This window comes from Balearica regulorum, chromosome 26 (assembly GCF_011004875.1).
Source record: "Balearica regulorum gibbericeps isolate bBalReg1 chromosome 26, bBalReg1.pri, whole genome shotgun sequence".
Classification (NCBI taxonomy): domain Eukaryota; kingdom Metazoa; phylum Chordata; class Aves; order Gruiformes; family Gruidae; genus Balearica; species Balearica regulorum.
In genome coordinates, this window is record NC_046209.1 from 5,738,775 (window position 1) to 5,764,096 (window position 25,322).

At 44.1% G+C, this 25,322-nt stretch overlaps 2 protein-coding genes and 1 long non-coding RNA gene across 8 annotated transcripts in view; 2 read left to right on the plus strand and 1 right to left on the minus strand.

Annotated features, from left to right (window-relative positions):
- Positions 1-14,012, minus strand: part of ELAVL1 (ELAV like RNA binding protein 1) — a 53,558-nt gene extending 39,546 nt beyond the window's left edge. For 2 of the 3 annotated variants that reach the window (XM_075776305.1, XM_075776303.1), the window contains exons 1-2: positions 13,885-14,012; positions 2,420-2,601 (exon numbers count right to left, since the gene is read on the minus strand). In XM_075776305.1, the coding sequence (XP_075632420.1) occupies positions 2,420-2,591 (172 nt within the window). In that variant the 5' untranslated portion in view covers positions 2,592-2,601; positions 13,885-14,012. Of the gene's footprint in view, positions 1-2,419; positions 2,602-3,756; positions 3,850-13,884 lie in introns of all 3 variants that reach the window. The other variant, XM_075776304.1, reaches the window with a different exon arrangement.
- A 616-nt stretch (positions 14,013-14,628) lies between these two features.
- Positions 14,629-16,284, plus strand: LOC142605233 (uncharacterized). The gene is made up of 3 exons (XR_012838956.1): positions 14,629-14,761; positions 15,684-15,733; positions 16,155-16,284. It is a non-coding gene; the product is annotated as an uncharacterized LOC142605233 (long non-coding RNA).
- A 602-nt stretch (positions 16,285-16,886) lies between these two features.
- MATK (megakaryocyte-associated tyrosine kinase) overlaps positions 16,887-25,322 on the plus strand; it is a 32,617-nt gene continuing 24,181 nt past the window's right edge. The window contains exons 1-3 of one of the 4 annotated variants that reach the window (XM_075776299.1): positions 16,934-16,958; positions 17,747-17,848; positions 24,144-24,273. The gene's annotated coding sequence lies outside the window, so the exon portion shown is untranslated. Of the gene's footprint in view, positions 16,959-17,746; positions 17,849-24,143; positions 24,274-25,322 lie in introns of all 4 variants that reach the window. The other 3 variants (XM_075776301.1, XM_075776300.1, XM_075776302.1) reach the window with 3 other exon arrangements.

Below are 25,322 nucleotides of genomic sequence, written 5' to 3' on the forward strand. Positions count from 1 at the left end.
CATCTCCAGAAAGCTAAGGCTCGTTCAATAAGCCATTAAAAATTGCATTCCAGGCAGAAGACATTTTCTGCCCTACATGTTTCATTAATAGAGAATTGAGAAAAAATATACATAATCATAACGTTTTATGAAAAATAAGCATTACCAAACAAACATTGATTTTAATGCTGCAAATACAGGCCATAAAGGCAACTCCAAAGACAAAATGCTTTGATTTAATAGAATTTCAAGGGGGCACCAAAGCCGTGATTTCAATGAAAAGAACTAAACTGATTCAAAAAGTCTAATTCCAACAACAGGAGAGGTTACCTCCCTCCTGTCCAGGCCATTCAACCCCACTCCATCTTACATGCCAATATTATGACTTATCTGACCTCACAGAAACCAAGGTCAGGGAGCTAAAGAGGTTTTTCTGCAGCTCTAGTTTCCTGCTAGGCTGCCACGGGGTCAGAAAAACGCCAAGTGGTGGCACAAGGAAAGTAGAACTCTGCCACAAGACTGTTCTTTTTTGGGGCGGCCGAACATCAGATCTGCTTAGAGTGGAGTTTTACAATACAGCTATCTTAATGCAAACTTGAAGGGGTGGAAAGAAAAGCAAAAGGACGAAAAAAGTGGTACTTTGAGAAGGTTCCTGAAGAAGCCAATTCTTAGTTATTGATACTCCAAAACTATCAGTGAGCACGGAGAAGATCAGGAATTGCTTCTAACAGCGTTGCACATGAATGAAAAATTAGGTAGCAACAAAATTAAGTGGTCTGACCAATGTAGCCATGCAGAATTAAACACTTGCAGTCACTTTAAAGAAAAGCGAGAACTCTGCACACACGCACTCAAGAACTCTATGCAACACTAGCAGCAATTTTACTTTTGATTCTTCAGAGGGTTGTTAGGAAAAACCTGAAGCACACAACCATGTGTTTTGGACTTTAAACTACCCAGCACTGTCAAGTTCCAAGTTAAAGTTAACCAGATGTGACCAGAGTATTCAATGCTACAGGGAACAGTGTGAAGCAGACTCTCAAACTTCAGGCAATGATATATCTTGCTTCCCATTTAAAATATCCTTACCTCCCACGCAGACGACTGTGCTTATTTGAAAGTCTAAGGTGTAAATCAACCTGACATTTGATGAATGCCTTGCTATTGTTAAACAAGTGGTCTTATTTCCTTGCAGAAGTAGCCTCCAGAACAAGCCTCTACTCCTAAGCATCCCAAACTGTATGGCAACATCTAGGCTGAACACTCAGCTATCAAAACAGTCAAAGAAATCAGTATTTTACGTAACTGTTTCATGATGATTTTACATATACATTCTGTAAGTACAGATTTAGATAGATGGCTATCATGTGAAACTTCGTCTTTAGTTTTCCTAATTTCTTTCAGATATGGAAATCAGAGAAGCCTTTCTGAAAGTAAATTCTGAATTTAATTATTTGGTTCTCATGTCTATTCCCACACATATAAAATAAAGTACTGAAGTCAGTTAAGATAACACAAGGATTTCTCATGTGTTTCATCAGCTTTCAGGCAGTTTTTACAGACAGCGAAGTAGTTTGAGACCTGTTTTGTTACAGATTAGATAATGATCCCAGTCAGTATTGCTAGATTCTGAAATACAAGACTGAGCATGTGCAGCAGAAAATTCCACAAGGCAATCATCTGCAGGCCCAGAACAAGCAAGCATGCATAGCTAGTTAACAGCACAATTACTTTTATTTACAGAAATACCACTAAATCCTCGATTCTGAGAATTCTGAACAAGAATAACCAGAATTTGTAAATGAAGATTTTTAGCAGTGCAAGGATTAAAATATCTTCAGAGCAGATAAAAAGATCCTGCAACTAAATAGATATGGCTTATGGAACCAGTTACTCTACCAGCATTTGCTTGTTTTCAAGGAAACATTAAGTTTCACAAATCTGAACAATTAATTCCTCTCATTTTTTTAAAGCTACTACTAACAATCCTATTTAAAGAACTTACAAGTTAAATTCCTGAAGAGCAGTAAGGCCTACAACCATTTCAGATGCATGCCACACCTTTATTTTACTGATCAAAATCAGATCAAAAGGTTTGTTTACATATTCAGAGCTCTGAGAGTCAAAAGTGCTCTGACTGTAGGAAGAATAAGCAAGCTTGGCACCAAATTCAAACTAGTTTTAGACATGCCTATTGATGTTCAAATTTAGGAACCGTCCTTTTTGGAATTCTTAACCATATACAAAATAGTCATTAATTTAGTGTTCTATCTTCCTAATACTCAATATCTAGTCTTAGCATTACTGCAGTTACATGCATACTTGTCAATAGTTTGATTACACACAAATATTTAATATTCCCACATTAAATTGCATTCAATTAAGTATTTTCTTGAGCAGTCTACCACAAAGTAAAAATTTCTTATATATTAGACTGTACCTGCAACTTTGTCCCGAATAAGTTTTGCAGATTCAACTTCGCCAATACTGCTAAATAGACTCCGTAACTCATCTTGCGTCATGTTCTGAGGGAGGTAGTTCACAATTAAATTTGTTCTACCAATATCGTCCCTGCAATCTTCAGCCATGTGATCTTCATAACCATTAGACATTTTATAATATCTGCAAAGAGAAAAATCCCAAATAAGTTCTAGATCTTTGCATTTCAATAAGCTAAACTTCCTCCACTTGAAATGAGTTTTAATGTTTATTTTAAAAAATGAGAACAAGCAACTGTTTCAACTACACATTTCTTCCACTCACAAAACAAAACATTATTTGTTGAAAATTCCAGAACAATTCATTCTTTCAAACTAATGAGCCTGGCATTTTACAAAACTATGTAACATTAAAGAGCTCTTAAGGGTTTGGGGTTTTTTTTATATTAATAAAAAGCATCAAGACAGATTTTGTACACATTCCTGTAAACACCAAAGCATTCACAACAGCCAAGTTAAAAATCAGGCTGCCCATGTCCAAGCACTTGACTAGCCAAAATCAAAACTGCCACCTCAACCTTAATTCCAACCTTATGCCCAGAACTCTTAGAAGACAAAGAGGAGCAGCAGCCAGATCTACTAGACCCATTTCATTATTGTAACCGGGGACTATTTATTTTCTAAATGTTTTCTCCTTTACACATTGCTTATCCTGCATCGTAAGGCCCCATTATTGTTAAATGGTTGTCTTTGGGCTTAACTGCGTATATAAAACAGAAGAATCTGTACTGGAACGCTAACTTTGGTGCATATTGAATTTTTGATAGAGTTTCTATTTTTGCAGCTTTTTAAAGAAAGCCTTGAGAAAACATCCAGAAATCCCATCACATGAAGACACTCTCTGCCTTAGTAATCAGCAGGGACTGAATCCTGATGTTTCGGGTGCAGCAGACATCTGCAACTCAAACTCACAACAGACCCAAGCTGCTCTTCCTTCGTGGCCTGCCAGAATAGTAGGTTTTAAAGCGCTTTTACAACTATTTAGTAATTGTCAAAGTCAGGATACCTAAACCCAACCCCTGCAACAGAAGCACAACGAGGTGTAGCAGATTCAGGAAGCCTAGACTGGCACGTGTCTGGAAAACACCACCACCAGGAAGCTTATTTCTTGTATGGTTCCAGAATATTGTATGGTTCTCCAGTTTGCTGCTGCAGATTTGTTCATCCTCTCTGCCTGAGAACACTAAGCACCTCTAGCTCCAAAACAACATAGTTTTGTTTAACAGCTCTTAAAAACAGCTGTGAAGTGCACAAAATTAAGAGAAAAGCTGCTAAAAACCTGAAGTGAATTTGTGGCCTCCTGATGCTCAGGTCAGCACTCCTCCTCCTCAGTCATCACTATTTGTGCATTTTACCACAGGAACACTTTGGCCTATTAGCAGTATACAAACACGTCAATTCACACTATAAAGTTGCAATAATGTTTAAGTATGAATTTTCTTCCAATTCTGACTCTACCAGTAAGGGGTATAAGACCAAACACTTTTATTTTTGGATGAAGTTAAGGCTAATCTGAGAGGATCGATGGGTTTTTTTTTTTTTCATCCAGAGTTCTCACTACAGGAATACCATCAGATGTTTGGCTGCATACAGCTAAATCAGCAATACTTGCTTAGCTCATAATCTGTTCTTGCTATACTCAGTTTACCAACTCCATAAATTCAGATTCACACCACTGTATTTCCAGAACAAAGGTAAATGAATGCTTCACCTGATGCAAGAGATCAGTCTAATGAAAAATTCAAGCACCGGAAATTTAGCAGCAACTAGACTTGCAATTCTTAACTCCCTTCTGAAAGTTCCGTGTAAACCTTCCAAGTTCAACATGAAATCTGCTTCTCGTTGAATCTCTCGGCATCACCACGGAAGAATTAATTACCACAGGCTCAAAGAATAACATAAGATGCTGTACATAAGCAACTACTATTAAAATTCCTCTAGTTGCAGTTTGCTTGAGAACTGAGCACGTTATCTGAAGCAGGTATCACTAGGACCATGCTGATCTTGCCTGAGGGGATAATGAATCTGAGCTGAATTAGAACACTTTAAGCTATTATTGCTTCTCAGCCACCAGTAAAACATCAGGTCAGGTGTTCAGAGGATGCTAAAGCTTCTATCAGTGCAGTGAGCCAGCAAGTCTTACAGCACCATGTACTTAATACTGGCTACATCTGCCAATTTATTTTTGCAGAGATGGGTCAGAAGCATTCACATTACCACACATACTTCTCAAATAAGATTTTGAGTTACAACCATTAACATCACATCAGCTTATAGATTTTTATGAAGCTACAGACACTACTGACCTGCATGGTAAGGGCCTGAGCAGCAACGGTACACAGCTTTATTTTACAGATCAGGATCTACTAAAGGATGAGCCTTTCCAGGGACTGCACCGCTACTGACAATTACAAGTTGAATAATGGAAAAGGCAGAACAGCAACTAGAAATCTTAAGTCTAGGAAGGGAACGCTGCCTGCGGGAAGGGACTTTCAGCCCCTTCGCCAGTAGCTATTGTTAAGTCACATTTGACATTTATTTCATACTTTCTTTTTGCGAAGGTCAGATTTTTTTTAAATGGCAATAACAGCATACACCATTTTAGAATAAGCCATGACCAGACTTAGGTTAATTTGAGATTTAGCACAGTACAGATTTAAAAACATAAAGGATTCAGTTTAATGCGTTGAAGTATTAACAGCTGGCAGCTTAGAGAAGGAGAGGTCTTGCTCCTCCTCACTCGCCGATTAGCCTTCTACCTCCCATTTCTGTGTGTCACCACGAGCAAGCCCCAGCACCCTTCTGCCCACAGGATAACCAATTTGTACCACGAAAATTACACGAGGAGGGAAGCACGTTTTGTCGTGTCAGCAGTTTTAATCTGCTTTCCTTGCAGCAAGATAAGCACCAGATCTAATGCCAGCAGATAGGAGAGCAAGAGCAGAGAGTGCAAAGCTAGAAATAGGGGAAGAGACTCCCCTCATCGGATGATGTTAAGCTGCCAGGTTGTCACAGTTGTACTGTGAAATTATGTCACTGAATACACGTTCCCTTCCAGCTCCGTCCGAACCCATCTGAGCACAACCTCAGAAAAGTTTCCTGTTCTGTTACATGACACTCAAACAGCTGGATCTTCTTTGTTCAACATCTGAGCTATCAAACCAGACGACCTATGTTTTCAAAATTGTTTTAATGAAAGGCAACTTTGCTCACCTTTTTCCTGTATAAAATTCAAGCCCTGCAAGCACAACACACCAATATGTTGAGAGTATGGAAGGTGTACAGTACAATTAGAATATTTAGTAAGCAAAGGAAGAAACATTGAGATTTTTCCAGCTTTACAAGACAGAAGTTCAAATTTCCTTCACTTTAACCAAATTTGCTCAAGTTGTGATACAAATCCTTCCTGCTGCCAAGATTCTCCTCCTGCCAAGTTTAAGAAGTTGCCATATATTTTAACGCTTTCCAAAACCAAAACCTTTTTTAAAAAAATAATGATCTATATTCCTCCAAGGTACATCTGCTGCCTGGAATGGAGGTACCACAGCTCCATACCAAGCACAGAAAACTCCCCAGCACACCGTGATGGCAAGTTACCAGACTTATATCTGGCATTAAGCAAAATTGACAGAAGTTTGGCAAGTGGCTATCAACTTTAAATCATTTTACCACAGCCTCTAATCTCACTGTCTGCAATACTTACCATCTCTATCTCTCCATGATAAACAAGGAGCGCCTAGGGCATTGCTGATTCAGAAGCAATTAGAACTGCGAAGGAAGCCTTCCCTCTGCTTTTCTTCAGACATTAGGAAAAAATTATAGGAAGTCCTTGCATAAAGGCCTGGCAAACATTTTCATGGGACACCAGGAACAAAGCATGCAGAAGCGATAAAGGCATAATAGAAAAGAGGAAAAGGAGCAGAGTGCTGATAAAGAAGATGCTCCTTTCTTCCTAATCTTTCACCAAGCCCTTACACAATCTACTGCAAGACTAACACTTTCTGGCCATCCTGGAAGTTAGTGGAAAACCACTTCCTCCACTACTGGTGAACAGTTCTCACACCAGCAAGAACAAAAACAGTCCCTGAAGAATTGTTAACCTTCACATACTGAAAAGAATTCCAAAAAGAAAAGGTGGTATAAAATGGTCAGTATGAATGAAGTGAGAAATGCTACATAAGAAAACAAGGCTTTTATTCTGCTCTCACTGACATATGTTGAAGGGATCTCCTGATCTTTCTTTACCAAAGACGGAACAATCGAATTATATCAGTATTCCGGAGGTGCTCAAATTCATATATTCCAACACCTTCCTACCTGCTTCAAAGAATGCTCATACCCAACAGCCAGGTCTGCATTCTCAGGACTGGACTGAGAAGCTCTCAAAGATATTTTTTTCAGAAATGCTGCACCAACTGTGACAATCACCTTCTCACAAAGTTGTATAAGATTCCAGAGGGGTCAAAAGAACAATGACACAAATGGTTCTGGCAACAGACCAGTAAGAGCTTTTGCCAAATGAGACTCAGTACCTCCATCCAGAATTCTAGGATACAGCGCTGTTAAGTCTTTCACTGCAAGATGTTTGCTGAGAAGGAAGACCTGTACGAACCTGAGGAGATAATCTGAAATAGGGACAGTGGCAAGAAAGGTAACTGTCTGTCTCCAAGATCAGGCAAGAGGCTCAGTCTACCTTCACCTTGTACACAGGTCAGCAAGGCACTGGACCATTACTGGGATTGCAAGCTTGAATGAGTACACCTAAACAGACTATAGATGACAATGTGAGCATTTTAACTACTGCAGAACTTAAGACAGTAAATTCTTCAGGACCAATGAAGGACCTTCATGCCAGCAATTAGCACCTTCATTAAAGTCCAGGCAGCAGGTCTTCTCACACCAACAACTGACCTTTCCCATTCACGCCCCACAGCTCTCCAGACAGTGACAGCCGTGTAGCTCTGCAGATGCACAGGTGAGCACTGGCTGTGCTGAAGACATCAAGTTAGAGCTACCGCAAACATATTTCTTGTCTTTGACATCAGAAGCACACAGACTACACCAATATCTGACACTTGGCCAAAGACAGCCAGATGAGCACATTCACGTATTGTGGCACAGAGTTAGTGGTACCTTCACTGGAACACTGGGAGTGGGCCATACTGAGCAGAGCACGGTTCTCAAACCACAGCAGAACTGAGGCTGCCGACACAGGTTATTGACCCAACACCTCAGCCTTTCTTTGCAATGAAGTGCAAGTTAGCATCACCTAGGAGATGCTACACAGAAAGTGCTTCAGGAGACAGCGTCTCACAGAGTCCCTAAACCGATGAAATTTTCTTGTTGGGTTAACACTGCTGGATGAACAGGGATCCTGCACCAAAACAAGGGACACTGGCAGAGTTCTGCTGGAGAGGTGTCTTGATCAACTTGGCCTTTGGTCTCAAGGGTTTATTCTTACATACACTGGCTGACCTCAAGAATCTTGATGGAGTGCTTCAAGTAGAACTTCAGGGCTATACAAAGAAGAGACTTACTCCTGTTTCTTCAGCACATGAATGATATTTGTTGACATGCCCTCCCTGCAAGTCATGGTTGACTCAGAGACAAACAACAAACTTGGCTATCTGTCTTGGACACTGCTCTACCACTCAAACTGCTGAGCAGTCTTCCTTGGAGATCACACCTGAAACAGAACAAAAAGGACACTACTACATCAAGGGAAATGCCAAAGCAATCCACACAGCTGCAAAAGGCAGATGCAGAGGTGCTGAGATGTCTAGGTTTGAACACATGCCAAAAGCAATGCCACACACACAAAAGGGTCTGAAGGGCCTGCAGAGAGACTCCGCTATTTTTAACTGTTTCAGGAAAACAGTTTTCAAGAATGATCCAACACAGTATGGTCATGCAAAAACTTGCGTTGCAGCCCACTGTCAAGACAGGATTGAGAAGCAAGAGTTTAATCAAGGCATAGAAGAGACAGAGACTGGAGGAGGAGGGGGAAACCCATCTTTTCTTTTCAGAAATCGCTGTAAGGAATGGAATATGTTTCACCTTAGAGGCCACACCAGCAGAAAAACCTCTACTAGGCCTACATGCCTCCCAGAAGAAAGAAAACAGAATACATCTGTATCTATTTCTTCATCCAGACCCCTCTACATATGCCACAGATTTTTTTTCCCCATAATCTCCAAGAAAAACCCTTTTATTCTTTACACAAACTCCTTTCATGTCCCCAACAGCTCTCCACATTGCACCCCACAAGCACAGACCTCTCCACGAACATCCATACAGACCACAGGTCAATGACAATACAGTGCAAGACACATTGCTATTTGACTTACACTGCATTCATAGCATATTACTTCAAATAGCGCAGGATTTCAATCTTGACCAAACACCAAAACCCAATTGTGGGGAGGAAGGGGAAAAAAATCACAAAATCCACAGATTCTCTCTTCAATTCAAGAATAACATTCATACAGCATATGAAGGGAAAAAATGTGAAGTTCAACATAAAAGGTTATCCTAGCATGTACATGCAGTATAGGTCACACACTGCAAAACCTCAGCTCAGGTCTGAGCTACATGCTTAAGTCTTTCAACAGATTATTTCAGCACATATTTGCAAAGGCAGGTGATAAAGCTTAAGTTTTCCTTATGAATAAAAATAAACACAAAGTAGCGGGCCTACATTTGAGAGATGCCTAATGCTGTTTCCAAAAAGCAAGTCCACAACCACAAAGGAAGAATCTTGATCTCGCCTTTTCTTGCTTGTTATGCTTATTGGCAACTAATTGCCAGCTACTGTATTTCGTAAGCATGAATCTTATGTTTTGCTGGAACAGCCACCTTCCTGAACTTTGAAGCGTGAAATTTGGGTACATATGAAAACTTAAAGGCAGAAAGTGAGACACCACAGATTCCTTCCCCCAAACTGTGCTGTTACCCTATTTCTCTTTATATTGTCCCACAGTGATCAATAAGGTCGGTATTCTCTCCCACATAGCTGTTTCATCTGAATTCCCCTTCCCCGCAGCCGCAATATTTTAAATCAGCAAACAGGAGAAATTTAAATTCAATATTCAATTTAATTCATTTGGCATTTGTACTTTCCCCCCTCCCCAAGAATGAAACCAACTCAGTCTACTGAACCATGCTAATGAAGGTCACTTAAAAAAATAAGAGTTTGTCTTTAGACAGGAAGATTCTTTTACACTGAAACTCTTAAGTGCTAAGCCACCTAAGTTGCTTAACTTGCACTAGTATGTTTCTTCCACACTAATGTGTAAGTTCTGTTTGTAAATCTGGCAACTAAATAGATCCTTTCTGCTTGCCAGTCCTTCAGATCTTTCAGAGTTAACAGATCTCATCTTTTTATTGATTCCTCTCTGCTTTTGTGAACATGGAATGAAGACACTGCCCTTTTTCTCCTTAGCTTGACTAAATTTAAGATTCCAGCACTTTTGTGAGTTCTGACAACAAAAATATCTCTGCACCAGAAATGGCTATTACTAAAATCTACTACTGCATTTCAACAAACTTTATTTCCATATGCTAAATCAATGATTTCTAGTACAACATATTTTAAGCTCATTTATTTTTTTTCTTTTATAACATTGGGCATAAACTTAGTCTTAAGTGTATTACCAGGCTAACAAATCTCAACTGTCATAATTTTAATATTTCGACAAAGTAGTTTTACATATTCTTTAACAATCAAATTTGTCTTAAAAAGGTTTTAAATGCTTCTCTCAGTTGTTTTTATTTCATGTCCATATAATGACATAATCAAGGTAAATGTTTTTATCAATGCTTATATTGCCTTTCAGAGACAGAAGTATTTGAGCCAAAAAATAAGCTGCACTCTTCAGAGGAATGACCTCATTTTACCATCAGTCTGATGAACTATACTCAATTCACAGGAACAAAATTAATCATAGTTAGGATGCTCTCAGAAATCAGATATGGGCTGGCCACAACTACCGTCCACTGCTGCTTTAACAGGAATGGGAAATCAGGGCCTCCGGACATCATCTCTGCTTGATACATATGAACAAGGGCACTTGGAAACTATGCAGCTAAGATACTAAACATCCGCAGCTAGATCTGAGATTTCCCCATCTTTCAAGGTTAATAGCCTTGACAGAGTAGGCTACAAAGCTCTGCTCGGAGCCCACATCAACACCTTCCACAGCAGCTTTGTCCCTGGGTCAAAGATGCTTACAGTTAACATAATGGAGTTCTTAAGCAAAGAAGAGACAGCTGGAGAATCTTTTGCAGCTGAGACTCTCTCACCTTCTGCACTGGTATTTTAAAAAGGATGAGTTTACAATAATCATATACATAAAAAAAAGAAAGAAGTTATTACCTTCCTTGTTCTAGACAGCGTCAGACTGTATTTCTAGCAATTTTTTTCGCCTACAGAAAAAACATCTGGAGACAAAGCACCATGCTTTGAGGGAACAACTTCTTTCCTACACACATGACACTTGCCATAGGCAAGAAGAACCGGACGTAAGAACTGCGGATTCTGGACATATTCTGACAACAGCTGCCCCACACATTGATCCATGCTCGGATTAGCAGCTGGTACTTTCACTTTGATGGGGCAGGAAGGCAAGTGAAATAACAGGAGGAGACAACAGCATCCAACTCGCTCACCAGCACAAACCAAGTAGCTGGAATTCCACCTCTGAAGGCCTGATGAGACATCACCACTTGCTACTGCTGCTACAAGGAGGTCATGGAAGGGGTGGGGGAGAGGAAAATTACACTTTTTACTTACTGTGCCACTGCTAGTAATACTAAAAAAAAAAAAAGGCAGCAAAACCACGCACATGAAGAACATCTCTGCTTTCTCAGCATAGCTTATTTCCACCCTACCCCCTAAAAAAAAATAATAAAAAAAAGAAGCTTAAAAATCTGTTTTTGTGTACATCACCTACAGATAACAAGGTTGCATGATCAAATGGATCATTTAGGTCAGCAGTTTGAAGCTCACAGGTGCCTAGATCACAGAACTACCCATCAAAAAGGAGAAGCGCGCTGATCAATTCCCAACAGAAGGCAAAATTTCACACTCCTCAGTTAGCTGAACTATGTCACTCTTCCTAAATGCTTAAATTGGAGGGAATCTCCTGCAGCTGCCTCCCATGCTTCTTCTAAAGTACTTGGAAGTGCAAAAAGAACAGCTTCTCTAAACATCTTTTTGAAGTCTGCAAATACAGCAAGCTCCAGTTTTCTGTAACTAAACATCTACCACCTTCACAGGTAGGCTATCCACAAGACACGTAGTCAGTGCAACATCTAATAACGTTTTACTGTAATCAATTCACAAAGGGCTCCTAACAAATAAGCAAGAAACAAGACAGGACCAAAGCTTCAGGTAAGCAAGCAGTCTGGCACAACAGCTGAAACAAAGAGATTCTAAAAGTAAAATGACATATCTCTGACAGGTCAAGATACAGGGGTTTTTTTTTTCAGGAAGAAGTAGTGACAGAACACACAAGAACCAGCAAACAGAAAACAGTGCTTTAATTAGAAGCACAAAGCACATTTCATGGTAAGCTAACGTCAGCACTAGACACCGGCCACACTCAGACACAATTAAGTTAAGAAAGATGCTATACACAATATTCACGTTTCTATTTTGACTGTCCTTACTACTGTTGTTGTTCCCACAAACGTGGCACTGCATAAGACAACTCACATAGGAAAGCGGTATAGCCACATTCATCTGGTGCTGCAGAACCACCCCCATCAGGGCTAACTAACTAAGGCTATAAACTCACTACACAATAGATTTAACAACACCAGCTTAAGATGTTCCTGTTCATATTCCAACCAAACCAAGGGGAGAGCCTGCTGCAAGTGCAGGTTGTAGTTCTATAACTCAGGACTGCTGAACACACTTTGAATAATGAAACCACAGACTCATTTACATCATTATACAAATACAGTTACACTGCTTCAGAAACTAGGACAGTCCTAGAGCCATGTATCATGCTGCAAAGACTTACAAGCTCTTACAAGGAATCTAGACTTCATTATTTATCATACAACACAGATGTAACCCAAGAGTCGGCAGAAATCTAAGAAATCGTATCAACCATATGGGCTTGACAAAGCCAAGGGAACACATACATTGCCTCAGTTTTTTAAAGAGAGATACACAAGTCAGAGAACTCTGTTCACACAGATCTAGAAAGAAAAGTGGTTAAAACATGAGTACTGGGGAACAGCAGGCTGGTAAAGAGGTTAAGAGCTGAGCAATATGAAGTCAACATCCACATTCAGGGCATAAAAGCAAAGAGAAGGACGACCAGAAATAGAGAGACCACAAAAAGTGATCAAATGTCAACAACAAGAAGCATTAATAAAGGGAATGAATCTCTACCCTTCCCATTTCTTTCCTCCTTTATTCTCCACAGATGCCTCATTAATTGGATCACAGGATCCCCATGCAAGTCCTTCATGCAACAAAACGTGCTTCCCTCCTCAGCAAGTCTCAGATTATGAGCCTCTCTGCCCAGCATCACAGAATATGGTAGCCAGTACACACTTCCAAACAACTATTCCACCAGAGCTCAGCGGCCCTTTCTGCAGGCTACCTCTCCACACGTTCCTTTCACCCACGTCCTCCCACCGAATGGCCCCCTAAAACATTCCTGCCTCTTCCAATCACTAAAAAAGGGTCAGCGCTCTACTTTGAAAAGCCTCCCCCGAGTACTAACAATAGTGGGCTGCTACTTTAGCCATGATTTCTTCCGGCTAAAAGCACTTAGCACAGCATTACTTAACTCTGCTCCTAGCCGGCTCAAATTAGCATTAATATTTACACACGTATTGTCCACATTAGGAAGCCCACCCTCAGATACTGCCAGTCAATAAAGACGCGCCACTCTTAACGAAGGTGGGAGATTTAAAAGCTGTGTCCGTGCAGACGCAGGCAAAATAAACACGGAAGACAACGGCATTAACCCAAGAAGAAAGGCGGTAGGACAAGGCGCGGACCCGGACGGCGCGTCTGCCACCCAGGGCCGGCCCCCTCCGCGGCAGCCCGACCCACGGCCTTCTGGCCCAGGAGCGCGGGGGCCGCGGGCCCCTCCGCCGCCGCCCGCGCCCCATCCAGCTCACGCAGGCCCTCGCGGCCCCGCACGCCGCAGGCCCGCCCCCGGCCCGCAGGCCGCGGCCCCGGCACGCCACCCGGCCGCCCCGGGCCCGCGCTCCCCCTCCGGCTGGCCCCTCCCCGCCGCAGGCCCCAGCTCTCCCCCAGCAGGCCCAGGCCTACGGCCTCGCCGGTGCAGGCCCTCGCCGCCCAGCTCCCGCCCGCGCCGGCCTCACGGGCGCCGCCGGGGGCTCCGCGGGCGCCGCCCCGCAGCAGGCGGCGGCCCGGCCTCACCTGTCGCCGGCTCGGCAGGGCCTGGGCAGCGGGAGGCTAACGGCTCCGCAGCGCGCACAACAAGCCGCTCGCAGCGCCGCCGGCCACGCCCCCTCCCCGCCCGCCGAGCCCCGTTGGCTGCCGGGCGCACGTGTTCCGTGTCCCGTTGGTCCGGCGGCCCGTCCGTCAAGCGCCGGTCGGGGGCGGCCTCTCGCGGCGCGCTGGGGCGGGGGGGGGGGAGGGGCGCTGCGCGTGCGGCGCCGGCGGCCTGCCGCGCGGAGTGGGGCCCTGCGCGCGCCCGCGGCCTTCGCCACAGCCCGGCCCGGCCCGGGACACCGCGGAGCGGCCGTGAGGCGGCCGTGGGGCGGCCGGGGCGTCGGGCCGAGCCCGGCGGCGAGGCCGGGGGTCTCCCGGCAGCCTCTGCGGGTGAGCGCGGGGCCTGCAGCGGCCCGCTCCGCCAGCGGGCCTGAGGGGAGCTGCCGGGGAGGCGGCTGGCAGCGAGACCGGAGCGATCCCCGCCGCGACGGGTCAGGGCTTCAGAGACGGCCAGGAGCCGAGCCGGTGCTCTCCCGGCCTCGGCCTGCTTTGTCGGGGCCTGCACAGCTCGAAGGAAGGAGCTGGGAGCAGAAGGCCGTCTGCTCCCCCTTGCTCCCTGCCGTACGGCGCCCGCAGAAGGAGAAGCGGGAGTTCGCCCTGTAGCAGCAGCCAGCCTCGAGCAGAAGGTGCAGCAGGACAGCCCCAGGCTCGGGGGTGTTTGTGGTCAGCGCCAGCTGTCGCTCAGGTGAACGGGGAGCCTCCCTGTGCGGCAATACAAAGGAATGCTCGTGGCTGGTTAAGAGATTGGCATTGTTCTGTGTAAATGAGACGGCAGTGGTGACCTGCAGGAGAAGCTATGGTGGTCACTGCTTTTCTGCGCTCCAGGTCCCTCCGCAGTGACCTGAAGGGACCTGCTGCTCAAGAGTCTTCCCTCTGTCCACTGCCAGCAATTTTTTGGGTAGCCAAGTGCATCCTTGTACATCTGAACCTATTTCCACTGCACAGGAGGAGCCTGGGACTGTACAATTCCACTGTTCAGTGTCTCTTTCCCATTAACACAGTATCCTGCAATAACACCCACGGTACCAAGCAGTACACTTAGTGCGTGACGTACTTGTAAGCTTGCAAGTCTGTAAATCCTGTATACCTGTCAAGGTGCTCAACTTTGGCCAAAAATTCAGAATATTGCTGCATTAAAATGGGTGATGTTCTTTTTCATGGACAGACAACTCACAATTTGCGTTTTACTTAGTTGAGTAACATAACTGAAAATCAAATTAGTGCACCTTCCTCTAGACTAGAGCAGTGAGATCTCACCTGGATAGGAACTTGCAATATAGTAGCAAAACCATATCACAGAGTACGTGTTCTGTGCCATTTCCTTGCACGCGTGCGTGTCAGAATACTCTCTACCTAGTAATAATTACACTGGAACACACAGAAAATCACACGATGAAAGCGCAAATATCTTTCCTCTACCTATCTCAACGTGGCCTCTGGCAGGGCCTTGTGCAGTAAATTCCCAACAACGTGGCACTGACGGTATCTGGTTTATCCAGATGCCCATTTCGGAAACCCCTTCACGTGCTGCGGTTACTCTGGGCTCCTCATCTTGTATACGTTACGACCAGGAACAGCCCAGCCTCTTCCGTAGTCCGAAGGGCACAGTATGAAAGAAAACGTAATGGTCAGCGTCACTAAATGAAGAGTCCATCGAGGAGGTTAATGATTAAGGGAGACGTTAAAAACATTGCCGTTTTCTTTTTTTTAAAACTTTATCATAGCTTTCAGTGCCAGATGGGGAATCCTCACATGTCAACTCCAAGCCTGACAGGTCTGGAAATATCCTTCAAGGCCTCATAAAACATTAAAGATGTTTGTGCATCTGTTATTTGCTCATGCTGCTATGTATGCCAGTCACAATATCACAATTTTGTCATTCACATCAATGGCAGCTTTCTGTTAACTGCAAGGTTTGTATTTTCCTTGTACCATTCAGGTTTTAATTAAGCAATCCCATTCCTGGGCCTCAGATGGGTCTCGGATCTCCAACAATTGAGGCCACGGGCACAAGGCAACGCTGCACAGAGCTTTGACGCCTTTATCTTGTAACAGCACATTTGCAATCTCATCATTTATCGCCATAAACACTTATTTAAAACCATGATGGCAATTAGAAGGTATTATCCTATTAAGCTCTATGTCAGTTTTTAAAGCAACAATCTCATTTTGCTGAAATACGTTGTCTGTGGCAGTGTTTCAGTTCGATGTGAAAACACATCAGTCTGAAGGTTTTATGATAATGTGGAATTTTAGAAACGTGAAGCTAGGTGTCTCGGTGAAATCGTCTTACGGTGATGCAGCAGAAGTGACATCAGGCTCTCCACAGGTATGTCGTGTCATATTGTTTCTTGAGCTATGTGAAACATGAAAAAAGCTCGCTGCAAACAGGGTAATACTGGAAGCCACTTGTCAACGTGGTTCTCGCACGGCGGGAAGACGAACGGCGTGAAGTGAGTTACCGACGTGGCGGAAGGGTTATAACCGGCCACGAATAGACACGTCAGGTGGAAACTTCAGGTTGCAAAAGGAGGGGGATTGCTGCGGAGCTTTCTAACAGCGCAAACGCCACACAGACGGTGGGAAGGCCGCAGACCCCTCTCCCCTCACGGATGCTCCCCTGGTTTAAAAGCAGCCGCTGCCGCCCCGGCACCCAGCAAATGCCAGGTGGTCCCAGGCTCTGACAGGCTTTTCGGCGAGCCCCCGCACAGCAGCTCTGCGCCTTCGTTTCCCTGTTTTCACGCTGTTTCCTTGGCTATGGAAGCCCAGGACTGCCGTGACACCGCTCAGCCCCGCCGCTGCAGGACGGGCCCCTCAGCCCCGCGGCGCGCGTGAAATGGCGGCCACAGCCGCGAGCAGGTACCGGCGGGGCGGGGTTGGTCTCGGCCCCGCCCCCCGGCAGGCCCCGCCCCCGGCAGGCCCCGCCCCGCTTCCCCACGCCCTCAGGGTGGGTAAAATGGCGGCTGCGGCACTGCTCGGTGGTGCTGTCCTGCTCTCAGGCATCCCACCGCCGCCCCCGGGACTTGGTATGGCTGCCCTGCGCAGGGCCCCTTTCCCTGGGGTGAGGGGCGGGCGTACTGCAGGTGCTGGAGCGTCCTGGGGAAGCTCCTGATTCTCTGCCCTGTTAAGTATCTCCCTGCTGAAAGGTGTCCTGGCTCCTGCACAGCCTTCCCTCCCTAGCCTCACCGGTGCCTTTATTTCTTTCCTTCCTTTAGGGTCTCACGTTGTGCTCTGATTTCTCCTTCCTATTACAGGACTGCTGCCTTCTTCACCCTCCCTGGGGCTTTCCCTCCCCAGGCTCACAGCCCCTCGACTTCCATTATCTTCGGGCTCCCCTGCCTCTTTCAGCAAATGTCCTGGCATTGCTCTGAGACTTTGCTTACCTAATCCAGCTGTCTGCTCGTCTTTTGGTTTGTGGCTCTGTACTGTGATGTCATTAGCCAGACTTGAGGGTTCCTGTGTTGCTCTGTGTCAGCATCCTTCTGAGTAATGCTCTCTTGTTTTCCACTTGGAGTTTTGTTATGCTTTCCTCTCTCTTTCTGGTATTCAGTGTGTACTTGAGGGTAATTTCCTCACCAGAGGTCTGGTCCGGTAACACCCACTTGGCTGGAGTAGTTTGTCCTCTCCTCCTGGGTGTTTGTAGGAGGATGGAGTCATACTCAGTATTTTGCTCCCATGGGAGTTTCCTTCCTTGCGGTTAGTTGTAACCGTTCCTTTTGGTCTGCCCGTGCTGTCATTTCACTTGCGAGGTGAATTATGTCACCTGGGGCCTGTTTGTCTCTTCCAGTGAATTGCAGCAGAACTTCTCTGCCCTTTCCCAGGTCAATGCAGGAAAAGGCAGCAATCACCGTGCTGAGGTTTGAAGCAGAGTGAGCCTCTTCAGTCAATGGTGGGTGTGTTGGCTGGTGAACGTGTTGGTTCGGGTTTCTCTGCACCAAGCTTCTCTAATTAAACCAGCCATGCTTAATCATTTGTGGATAGATGTGGATAAGTTTTAATTCCATTTAAATTTGCAGTTGTTATAAGCTGTTATTGAAGCTGATTTTTTTTTTCTTGCTCTTTCTTTGATTTCTCTTTTCCTTTGTAAGTGCCTCTCCACTGTTTGTTGTGCTGCAGTCACACTATTAGTCTATTAGTTTCTGAAATAATCTCCTTTAAAACTTAGTAGTGGGTAAAACACTGCCAGTCAAACAAAAAAATGGAGGGAAGCAAAATGGAAGCTTTTCTGGTTGCCAGTACTCATCTTATTCCAAGCCCATAATTAATGAAGCTTGTGGTTGTGTGTGGTTTTATACCAGTTGTGAATGGCATCTATGTAAATTGTTTAACTAGATGTAGTGGTTATTTGTAGCATAGTTTTATTTGTCCAGTGAGGTGTTAGTTTTATATTACAATTAAAATCTAGATGTTTTGATAACCATTTTTATAATCTTCAATCTTGCTACATGTCAGACTAAACAGAGAAGGAAATGGCTGGGAAGTTCTTGGGGTCTTTTGTGGCGAATCTGATTATGCATTTAAGTTAGGGCACTTCATATCCCTTCTTAAATCATAAACACTTGCAGTGACTGCTGGTAGCATGTTTTTGTTAGCTCATGTCTCTGGCACATAGGAGCAAACTAATACTTTTTTTTTTTCTAGTAGTAGTAGTGTAAATCACTACTTCTGTGTATTGCTTGCTAGTTCTGGCCTGGGCATGAGACCTCATTGCGTGCTCTAACCTTGTTTCGCCTGGAAAGATAGGCTAAGCTTACTGACTGACCACATTTTGTAGTCTCAGCTTGGTGTGCAAAACACTTTGTTCAACTTTCAGTAAGACGCTATTAATCACATTTTTTCATCAGCTTCCAGTCCTTGAAATTTCAGGATGATGTTAAGCAATGGTAAAATGCATAGTAAACACACTGGTTTTCTTGTTTCCCCAAAGACATGGGGAAAACACCTGTTTTTTCTGTGTATTGGAATGTTTGTCAACCAGGTGTCTACATATGAACTAGTAGTAGGGAGTTATGAAAAGCCTAATGTGAGCTTTAAGAATTGTTGTTGGAGAGCGGATTGTTAGTCTCGAGATCAAATATTTATTGCCACAAAACCAAATACATGGAAATAGATTTACTGACCTGTTCTCATATGGCTCAAATGTCTGCAGTGATGTATAACTGCCTTACTGAAGCCACAAATTTAGTCTGCATGTATCAGCAGTGGTAGGTCCATGGATACTGCTGCCAAACTTGGCACAAAGATTGTTTGGACTAGCACCAACAACAATTACATAGTGCTCTGTGTTTTTAATACATTGCATGTGAATGGTTTGCTTTCACTGCCAGAGGTTTGTGGTTTCCAGAGCATGTATTCTTGATGGTCTTAAATATAGAAAATGTGGCGATATGAACACCATAATGCCTAAGGAATCTCCCGAGTTTTATGAATTAATTAGTTGGCTTGAACATTTATGGCACTTGTGCAAGCCTTAAGTGTCTCTTATCACCACCATGGAAGCAATAAAGCACTACAGAATTACTGTGTTATCAGGCTTTGAGTGTCTTTATACTTAAAAGATGTATTTCAAAATTCTAAGAGAGACTTTGTAAAGTCTCATCATTAAAATATTCATTTATTGCGCAATCATCACAAACTTCATTTACATCAACAAAAAGAATTTGCCACACCAGGGCTGAGGGAAGGCATGACTATACCTAAAAATGTTTGAAACATCAAAGCCCTGTTGAATCTTGCATTGTAGTAACATGAGTCTGTACAGGGCACCAAAGTTTGGAGAAAGCTTGACTGTCAAATTAGATCAGAATCCTAGTTAAAAAGGACAATGTAATTGTTGTGCTAAGCCTACCAGTTTGCAGCAAATACTTGGTGAAGCAACATGTAGTCTTGATCCATTTTTATCCCCAAATGTGTAGACTTTTGCATTTTCAAGGTGAGTGCTTTAGATAATCCTTTAACTTAATACATCACACAATGAAGTTAAAGATCATAGAATCCCAGATTGGTTTGGGTTGGGAGGGACCTCACAGCCCATCCAGTTCCACCCCCCTGCCATGGGCAGGGACACCCTCCACTAGCCCAGGTTGCCCAAAGCCCCATCCAGCCTGGCCTTGAACACTGCCAGGGAGCCAGGGGCAGCCACAGCTTCTCTGGGCAACCTGTGCCAGGGCCTCACTGCCCTTACAGTGGAGAATTTCTTCCTCAGATCTAATCTAAATCTTCCTTCTTCCAGTTTAAAGCCATTACTCCTTGTTCTATACTACATGCCCTGATAAACAGTCCCTCCTCGTCTTTCCTGTAGATTCCCTTTAGGTACTGGAAGGCCACAGTAAGTCTCCTGGGAGCCTTCTCTTCTCCAGGCTGAACAATCCCAACTCTCCCAGCCTGTCTTCATTGCAGAGGTGCTCCAGCCCTCAGATCATCTCCGTGGCCTCCTCTGGACTCTTTCCAACAGCTCCATGTCCTTCTTGTCCTGGGGACCCCAGAGCTGGACGCAGCACTGCAGGGGGGTCTCAGCAGAGCAGAGGGGCAGAATCCCCTCCCTCGACCTGCTGGTCACGCTGCTGGGGATGCAGCCCAGGACACGGTTGGCTTTCTGGGCTGGAAGCACATATTTCTGGCTCGTGTTGAACTTCTTGTCCCTCAACACTCCCAAGTCCTTCTCCTCAGGGCTGCTCTCTGCCCAGCCTGGAGTTGTGCTTGGGATTGCCCCGACCCATGTGCAGGACCTTGCAGTTGGCCTTGTTGAACTTCATGGGGTTTGCATGGGCCCACCTCTCCAGCCTGTCCAGGTCCCTCTGGATGGCATCCCTTCCCTCCAGCGTGTCGACCCACCACACAGCTTGGTGTCATCTGCAAACTTGCTGAGGGTGCACTCGATGCCACTGTCCCTGTCACCAACAAGCACCGGTCTCAGTACCGACCCCTGAGGAACACTACTCATCACTGATGTCCACTTGGACATTGAGCCGTTGACCGCAACTGAGTGCGACCATTCAGCCAATTCATTATCCACTGAGTGGTCATCTGTCAAGTCCATGTCTCTCCAATTTAGAGACAAGGATGTTGTGCGGAGAGTGTCAAATGCTTTGCGCAAGTCCAGGTAGATGACATCAGTTGCTCTTCTCTTATCCACCAGTGCTGTAATCCCATTGTAGAAGGCCACCAAATTTGTCAGGCAGGGTTTGCCTTTAGTGAAGCCATGTTGGCTGTCACCAATCACCTCCTTATTTTCCATGTGCCTGAGCAGTAAGAAGAGCGTGACCAGCAGGTCGAGGGAGGTTCTCCTCCCCCTCTGCTCTGCCCTGGTGAGGCCACATCTGGAGTTCTGTGTCCAGGTCTGGGCTCCCCAGTTCCAGACAGACAGGGAACTACTGGGGAGAGTCCAGCCGAGGGCTGCGAGGACGAGGAGGGGCCTGGAGCATCTCTGGCATGAGAAAAGGCGGAGAGAGCTGGGGCTGTTTAGTCTGGAGAAGAGAAGGCTGAGAGGGGATCTGATCAACACTTATAACTATAAAGGGTGGGTGTCTAGAGGAAGGGGCCAGACTCTTCTCAGTGGTGCCCAGCGACAGGACAAGGGGCAACGGGCACAAACTGGAACACGGGAAGTTCCACCTGAACATGCAGAAAAACTTCTTCCCTCTGCGGGTGACCGAGCCCTGGGACAGGCTGCCCAGAGAGGTTGTGGAGTCTCCTTCTCTGGAGAGATTCCGAACCCGCCTGGACACCATCCTGTGCGACCTGCTCTGGGTGATCCTGCTCTAGCAGGGCGTTGGACGAGATGATCTCTAGGGGTCCCTTCCAACCCCTGCCAGTCTGGGATTCTGCACGATGTCATTACATCCTAGTATCGATATTGAAAGGTCTCTTCCTATCCTTCCTCCTCCAACCCTGCTGAGTTTGCTATGGCATGTGTACCTTTAAGCTGTCTTACATGACTTGGTAATTAGTTGTCCTGTAACTATGGTCTGCTGCGTTCTAACCTGACCTCTCATGTTTTAATCAAAGTTCAGCAGTAGGTGTAGATGTTACTTCTACTGCCTGTATGATACGGTGCGGGGAGAGGCTCAGTACAGTTTGAACTGGGTGAGCAGTAGGCTTCTGAAGAAAGTAAGCCCCTCTCCTGTGAAATCATGATGTTCAGGCTTTAGGATCTACCTGATAGCAATAAACAATATTTCTTTTTTCCCTACCTTATGGGTTAATCTTGTGCACTTAGTGCTTTTTACGTTTGCTAGTTAACTACCTTGAAGATAATACTCTAAAACATCTTTTAAGAACAGTATTGGGGAAAAAAAAAAGCCAATATGACTTAAAAAATTATCTTTGATAAAATTTACAAGATGTTCACCTATACTTTTTTAAGTGTTCACCTGCTCTCTAGAAGATGCCTGCACTTCAAAGTTTTGATTTTATTTGAAGAGCTAAATCTGATAATAAAATTAAGTCAAGGCTGTGATGTAGACTCAGCTTTCTTTTTGAAAGAAAGCTTCTTCTGGTGAGGATGGGAAGCTGCTAGGTTTTTAAGACTTACAGCATGATGATTTTGAGTTTACGAATTTTTGAATGTACAGATTCTTCAGTATCTTTTGAAGTCTCTTTACAAGGCATGATGATTCTTGTTTTGTCTTCAAGGCTCTTCTCACTGAATGGAGACTAATGCTTGTAATTATTAAAGTAGTATTAGTATCGAATTGTAAAATGTTTTGGTTTAAATGTAAGCTATTGCCAGTGACTTTCCATTTTAATAGTTTGTGAAGTTGGAAAAAGTAAGTTTGTATCCACAACTTCCCCTACGCAGTTAAATAACTAAGCACGAAAATAAGTGACATTACAAACTATTAAAAACATCTTTCCAAATGTTGACTTTTTAAAAATAAAAGCTCTATTATTTGGATGTTGAGGCAAACTGTGGCTTCAGAATAATATATGCATGAGCAATGGAGGTATAGCAAGAGGAGGAACACTTTAATGGTTTTCTTCCTTCCTTGGTAAGGAGAGAAAGCGTACGATCCAACAGGCTTTTCGTGCAAGTTCTTAAGTTGGTTTTCCTCGTGCAATTGAAAATGTCATTTTAGTGAACTTGTTCTGTTAGCTGTTACAGCTAATGAACCTTAGTATTTTTTTTCTCCCTTCAGTTTTGGATCTCTGTGATCTAAGCTCCCCCCCTAAAGCAATAAACTAGCTTATTTGCATTGTACAGCTCACGCTTTAATTTAACTCTAACAGCAAACTAAAACTTCTGAATACAGAAATAGGTTTGTAAGCTAATGGCTTATGGGCATATGAAAAGATAATTTATTCACTTTCTAAATCAGGTCTGCAATAAAACTTGCCAGGTAGAAATTGAAGTGTTATATTTTCTTTCAGGAGGGATCAGCATTGGCTATGGTAACTCATGGGCTCTGAGCTACTGCTGGTTCATCCACACAGACCAGAGAGCAGCTTTTTTTGTGATAGAAATAGTACCTACAGGAATTGTTTAATTGTTAACTTATAGCATACTGAGTAAGAGAACAGTGTTGGGCTTGTCACACTGGGCAGAGCCCTTTAGCAACTTTAAGTAACACTAATCCTTAATTACCAGGAAATAAACAACTGTTGATTGATTGGCATTTTCTGGCTTGTTTGTGTGAGTATCTTAGTTCCATGTCTAATCAGTCATGGCCTTAATTTTACATCATGGACTTGAACTGCGTTAGTCAGACTTCATAAGCTGACTGGCCTGCAGGGTGGTATTAAAGGCTGGCATCGGTAAATTCTGTGTATGGAAGCTGGGTCTGTTAAATAAAACTTTTTCTTATTTCTTTTTTTTTTAAGCACTCAGCCATCTACAGTTTAATTAGATCCCATCGGTGGCATGACCTGTACGGTAGAGCAAACTCCCCCATGGCATCTCCTGCAGCCTGGGCTGTCAGACCAGCTGAGCCTAGCCGAGCCTCTGGACCATGTCAGACTGTGGTCGTGCCAGCAGCAGCAGGAATTTATTCCCCACCAAACTTTCAGGAAGGGGCCACGGATTTATACCTGGGGAGGTTTTAGTTGGCAACCGGTATTGATGGTATATGCTTACGCTAATTGCACGGTCAAGACAGTAATGATTAAGGTTCTTTATGGTCTGTGTGTGTAATCTTTAACTGAAAAGACTCGGTCGTCACTGCCTTCGGTTTTCTTTATGCCTACAGAGTTCGTTTAGGCATTCAAATGTGGATTTCGGGTGATGGGATAAGGAAAAGAAAACCCAATTCTGGAGCTTCCTCTGCCACACAAGAGTTTAACAGAACTTAAATTTTACTGCTGAATCTTCCCCCTCAGGTAACTCTGGAAGTAATAGGCGGTGCATCAGGACTAATAAATCTGAGCTTTTGGTCTAGGCTATAGCAAGCGATTCTGCAGGACTCCTGACCGAGAATGCCTTGCCAGCAGCACTGCATCTCAGGCAGTGGCTATGTGGCGTGTGCGTACAGAATCACACTTATGTTTCTGAGCTTTCACCAACCACCTTTATTTACAGGCTTAGAGTCAGGATTTTTGGTCGTTTTAGGAGAAATTATTTCCAGTCACCTGTGGCTGTTAGTCTGCACGACAGAGCAGATTAAGAGACCTGTCTGCTGTAAGGGCTCAGGCTGCATCAGGAAAAAAGGGATGTACCTTGTAGGCAATGAGGGCTCCGGGTGAATTAAATTAGGAATGTCCTGTTTTGTCGCGGTATCGAGTTATGAAGTTTCTGCAGGGTTTTATTATGCATAGTAGAAGTGCCAATTTTGGAATGTATTGAACTAACCACTGATTTATCGACAGAAATGGTTACTACGTCCCAAGAGGTTACTTCTCTCTGGCCGCCAGAACTTGTTTTGCTGGTATATTTGTTCCTTGACTCTGCACTGTATTTAATTTTGAGACTAGGTCGAATTTGCAGGTCTGCTCCTTAAAGGGTGGTTTTTTGAACAAGTGTGTATAACAGAAATTCAGTCTAGAATCATGTAATCTCTGGGGTGCAGTAGTTTGTCAGAATCGTTTTATTGTTCCTTGCTTGCTGAGACTGCTACCAGAGAGCAAAGTGCAGATGGTATCAGCATTTCCTAGGGACTTTTGTCTCAGTAGAGTATTCTGTTCTCATGCTTTAAAGATAATGAAGTGAGTCATTGTCTTTACATCTCATGTGATTTATTATAGACATACATTGCTAATGCTTTCCAAGGAAAAAAAAAAAAAAAACAAAAAAAACCCACCCCAACATCTTTTGTTGAGACTTGTGGCTTTGAACTAGTAAGCTGGTTGGGAGTTTGCCTAACTAGGGAGTCGCTTTGATTTATTTTTTTAATCTATGTACTGAGAACACTTCAGCAGACGATGGAACTCAT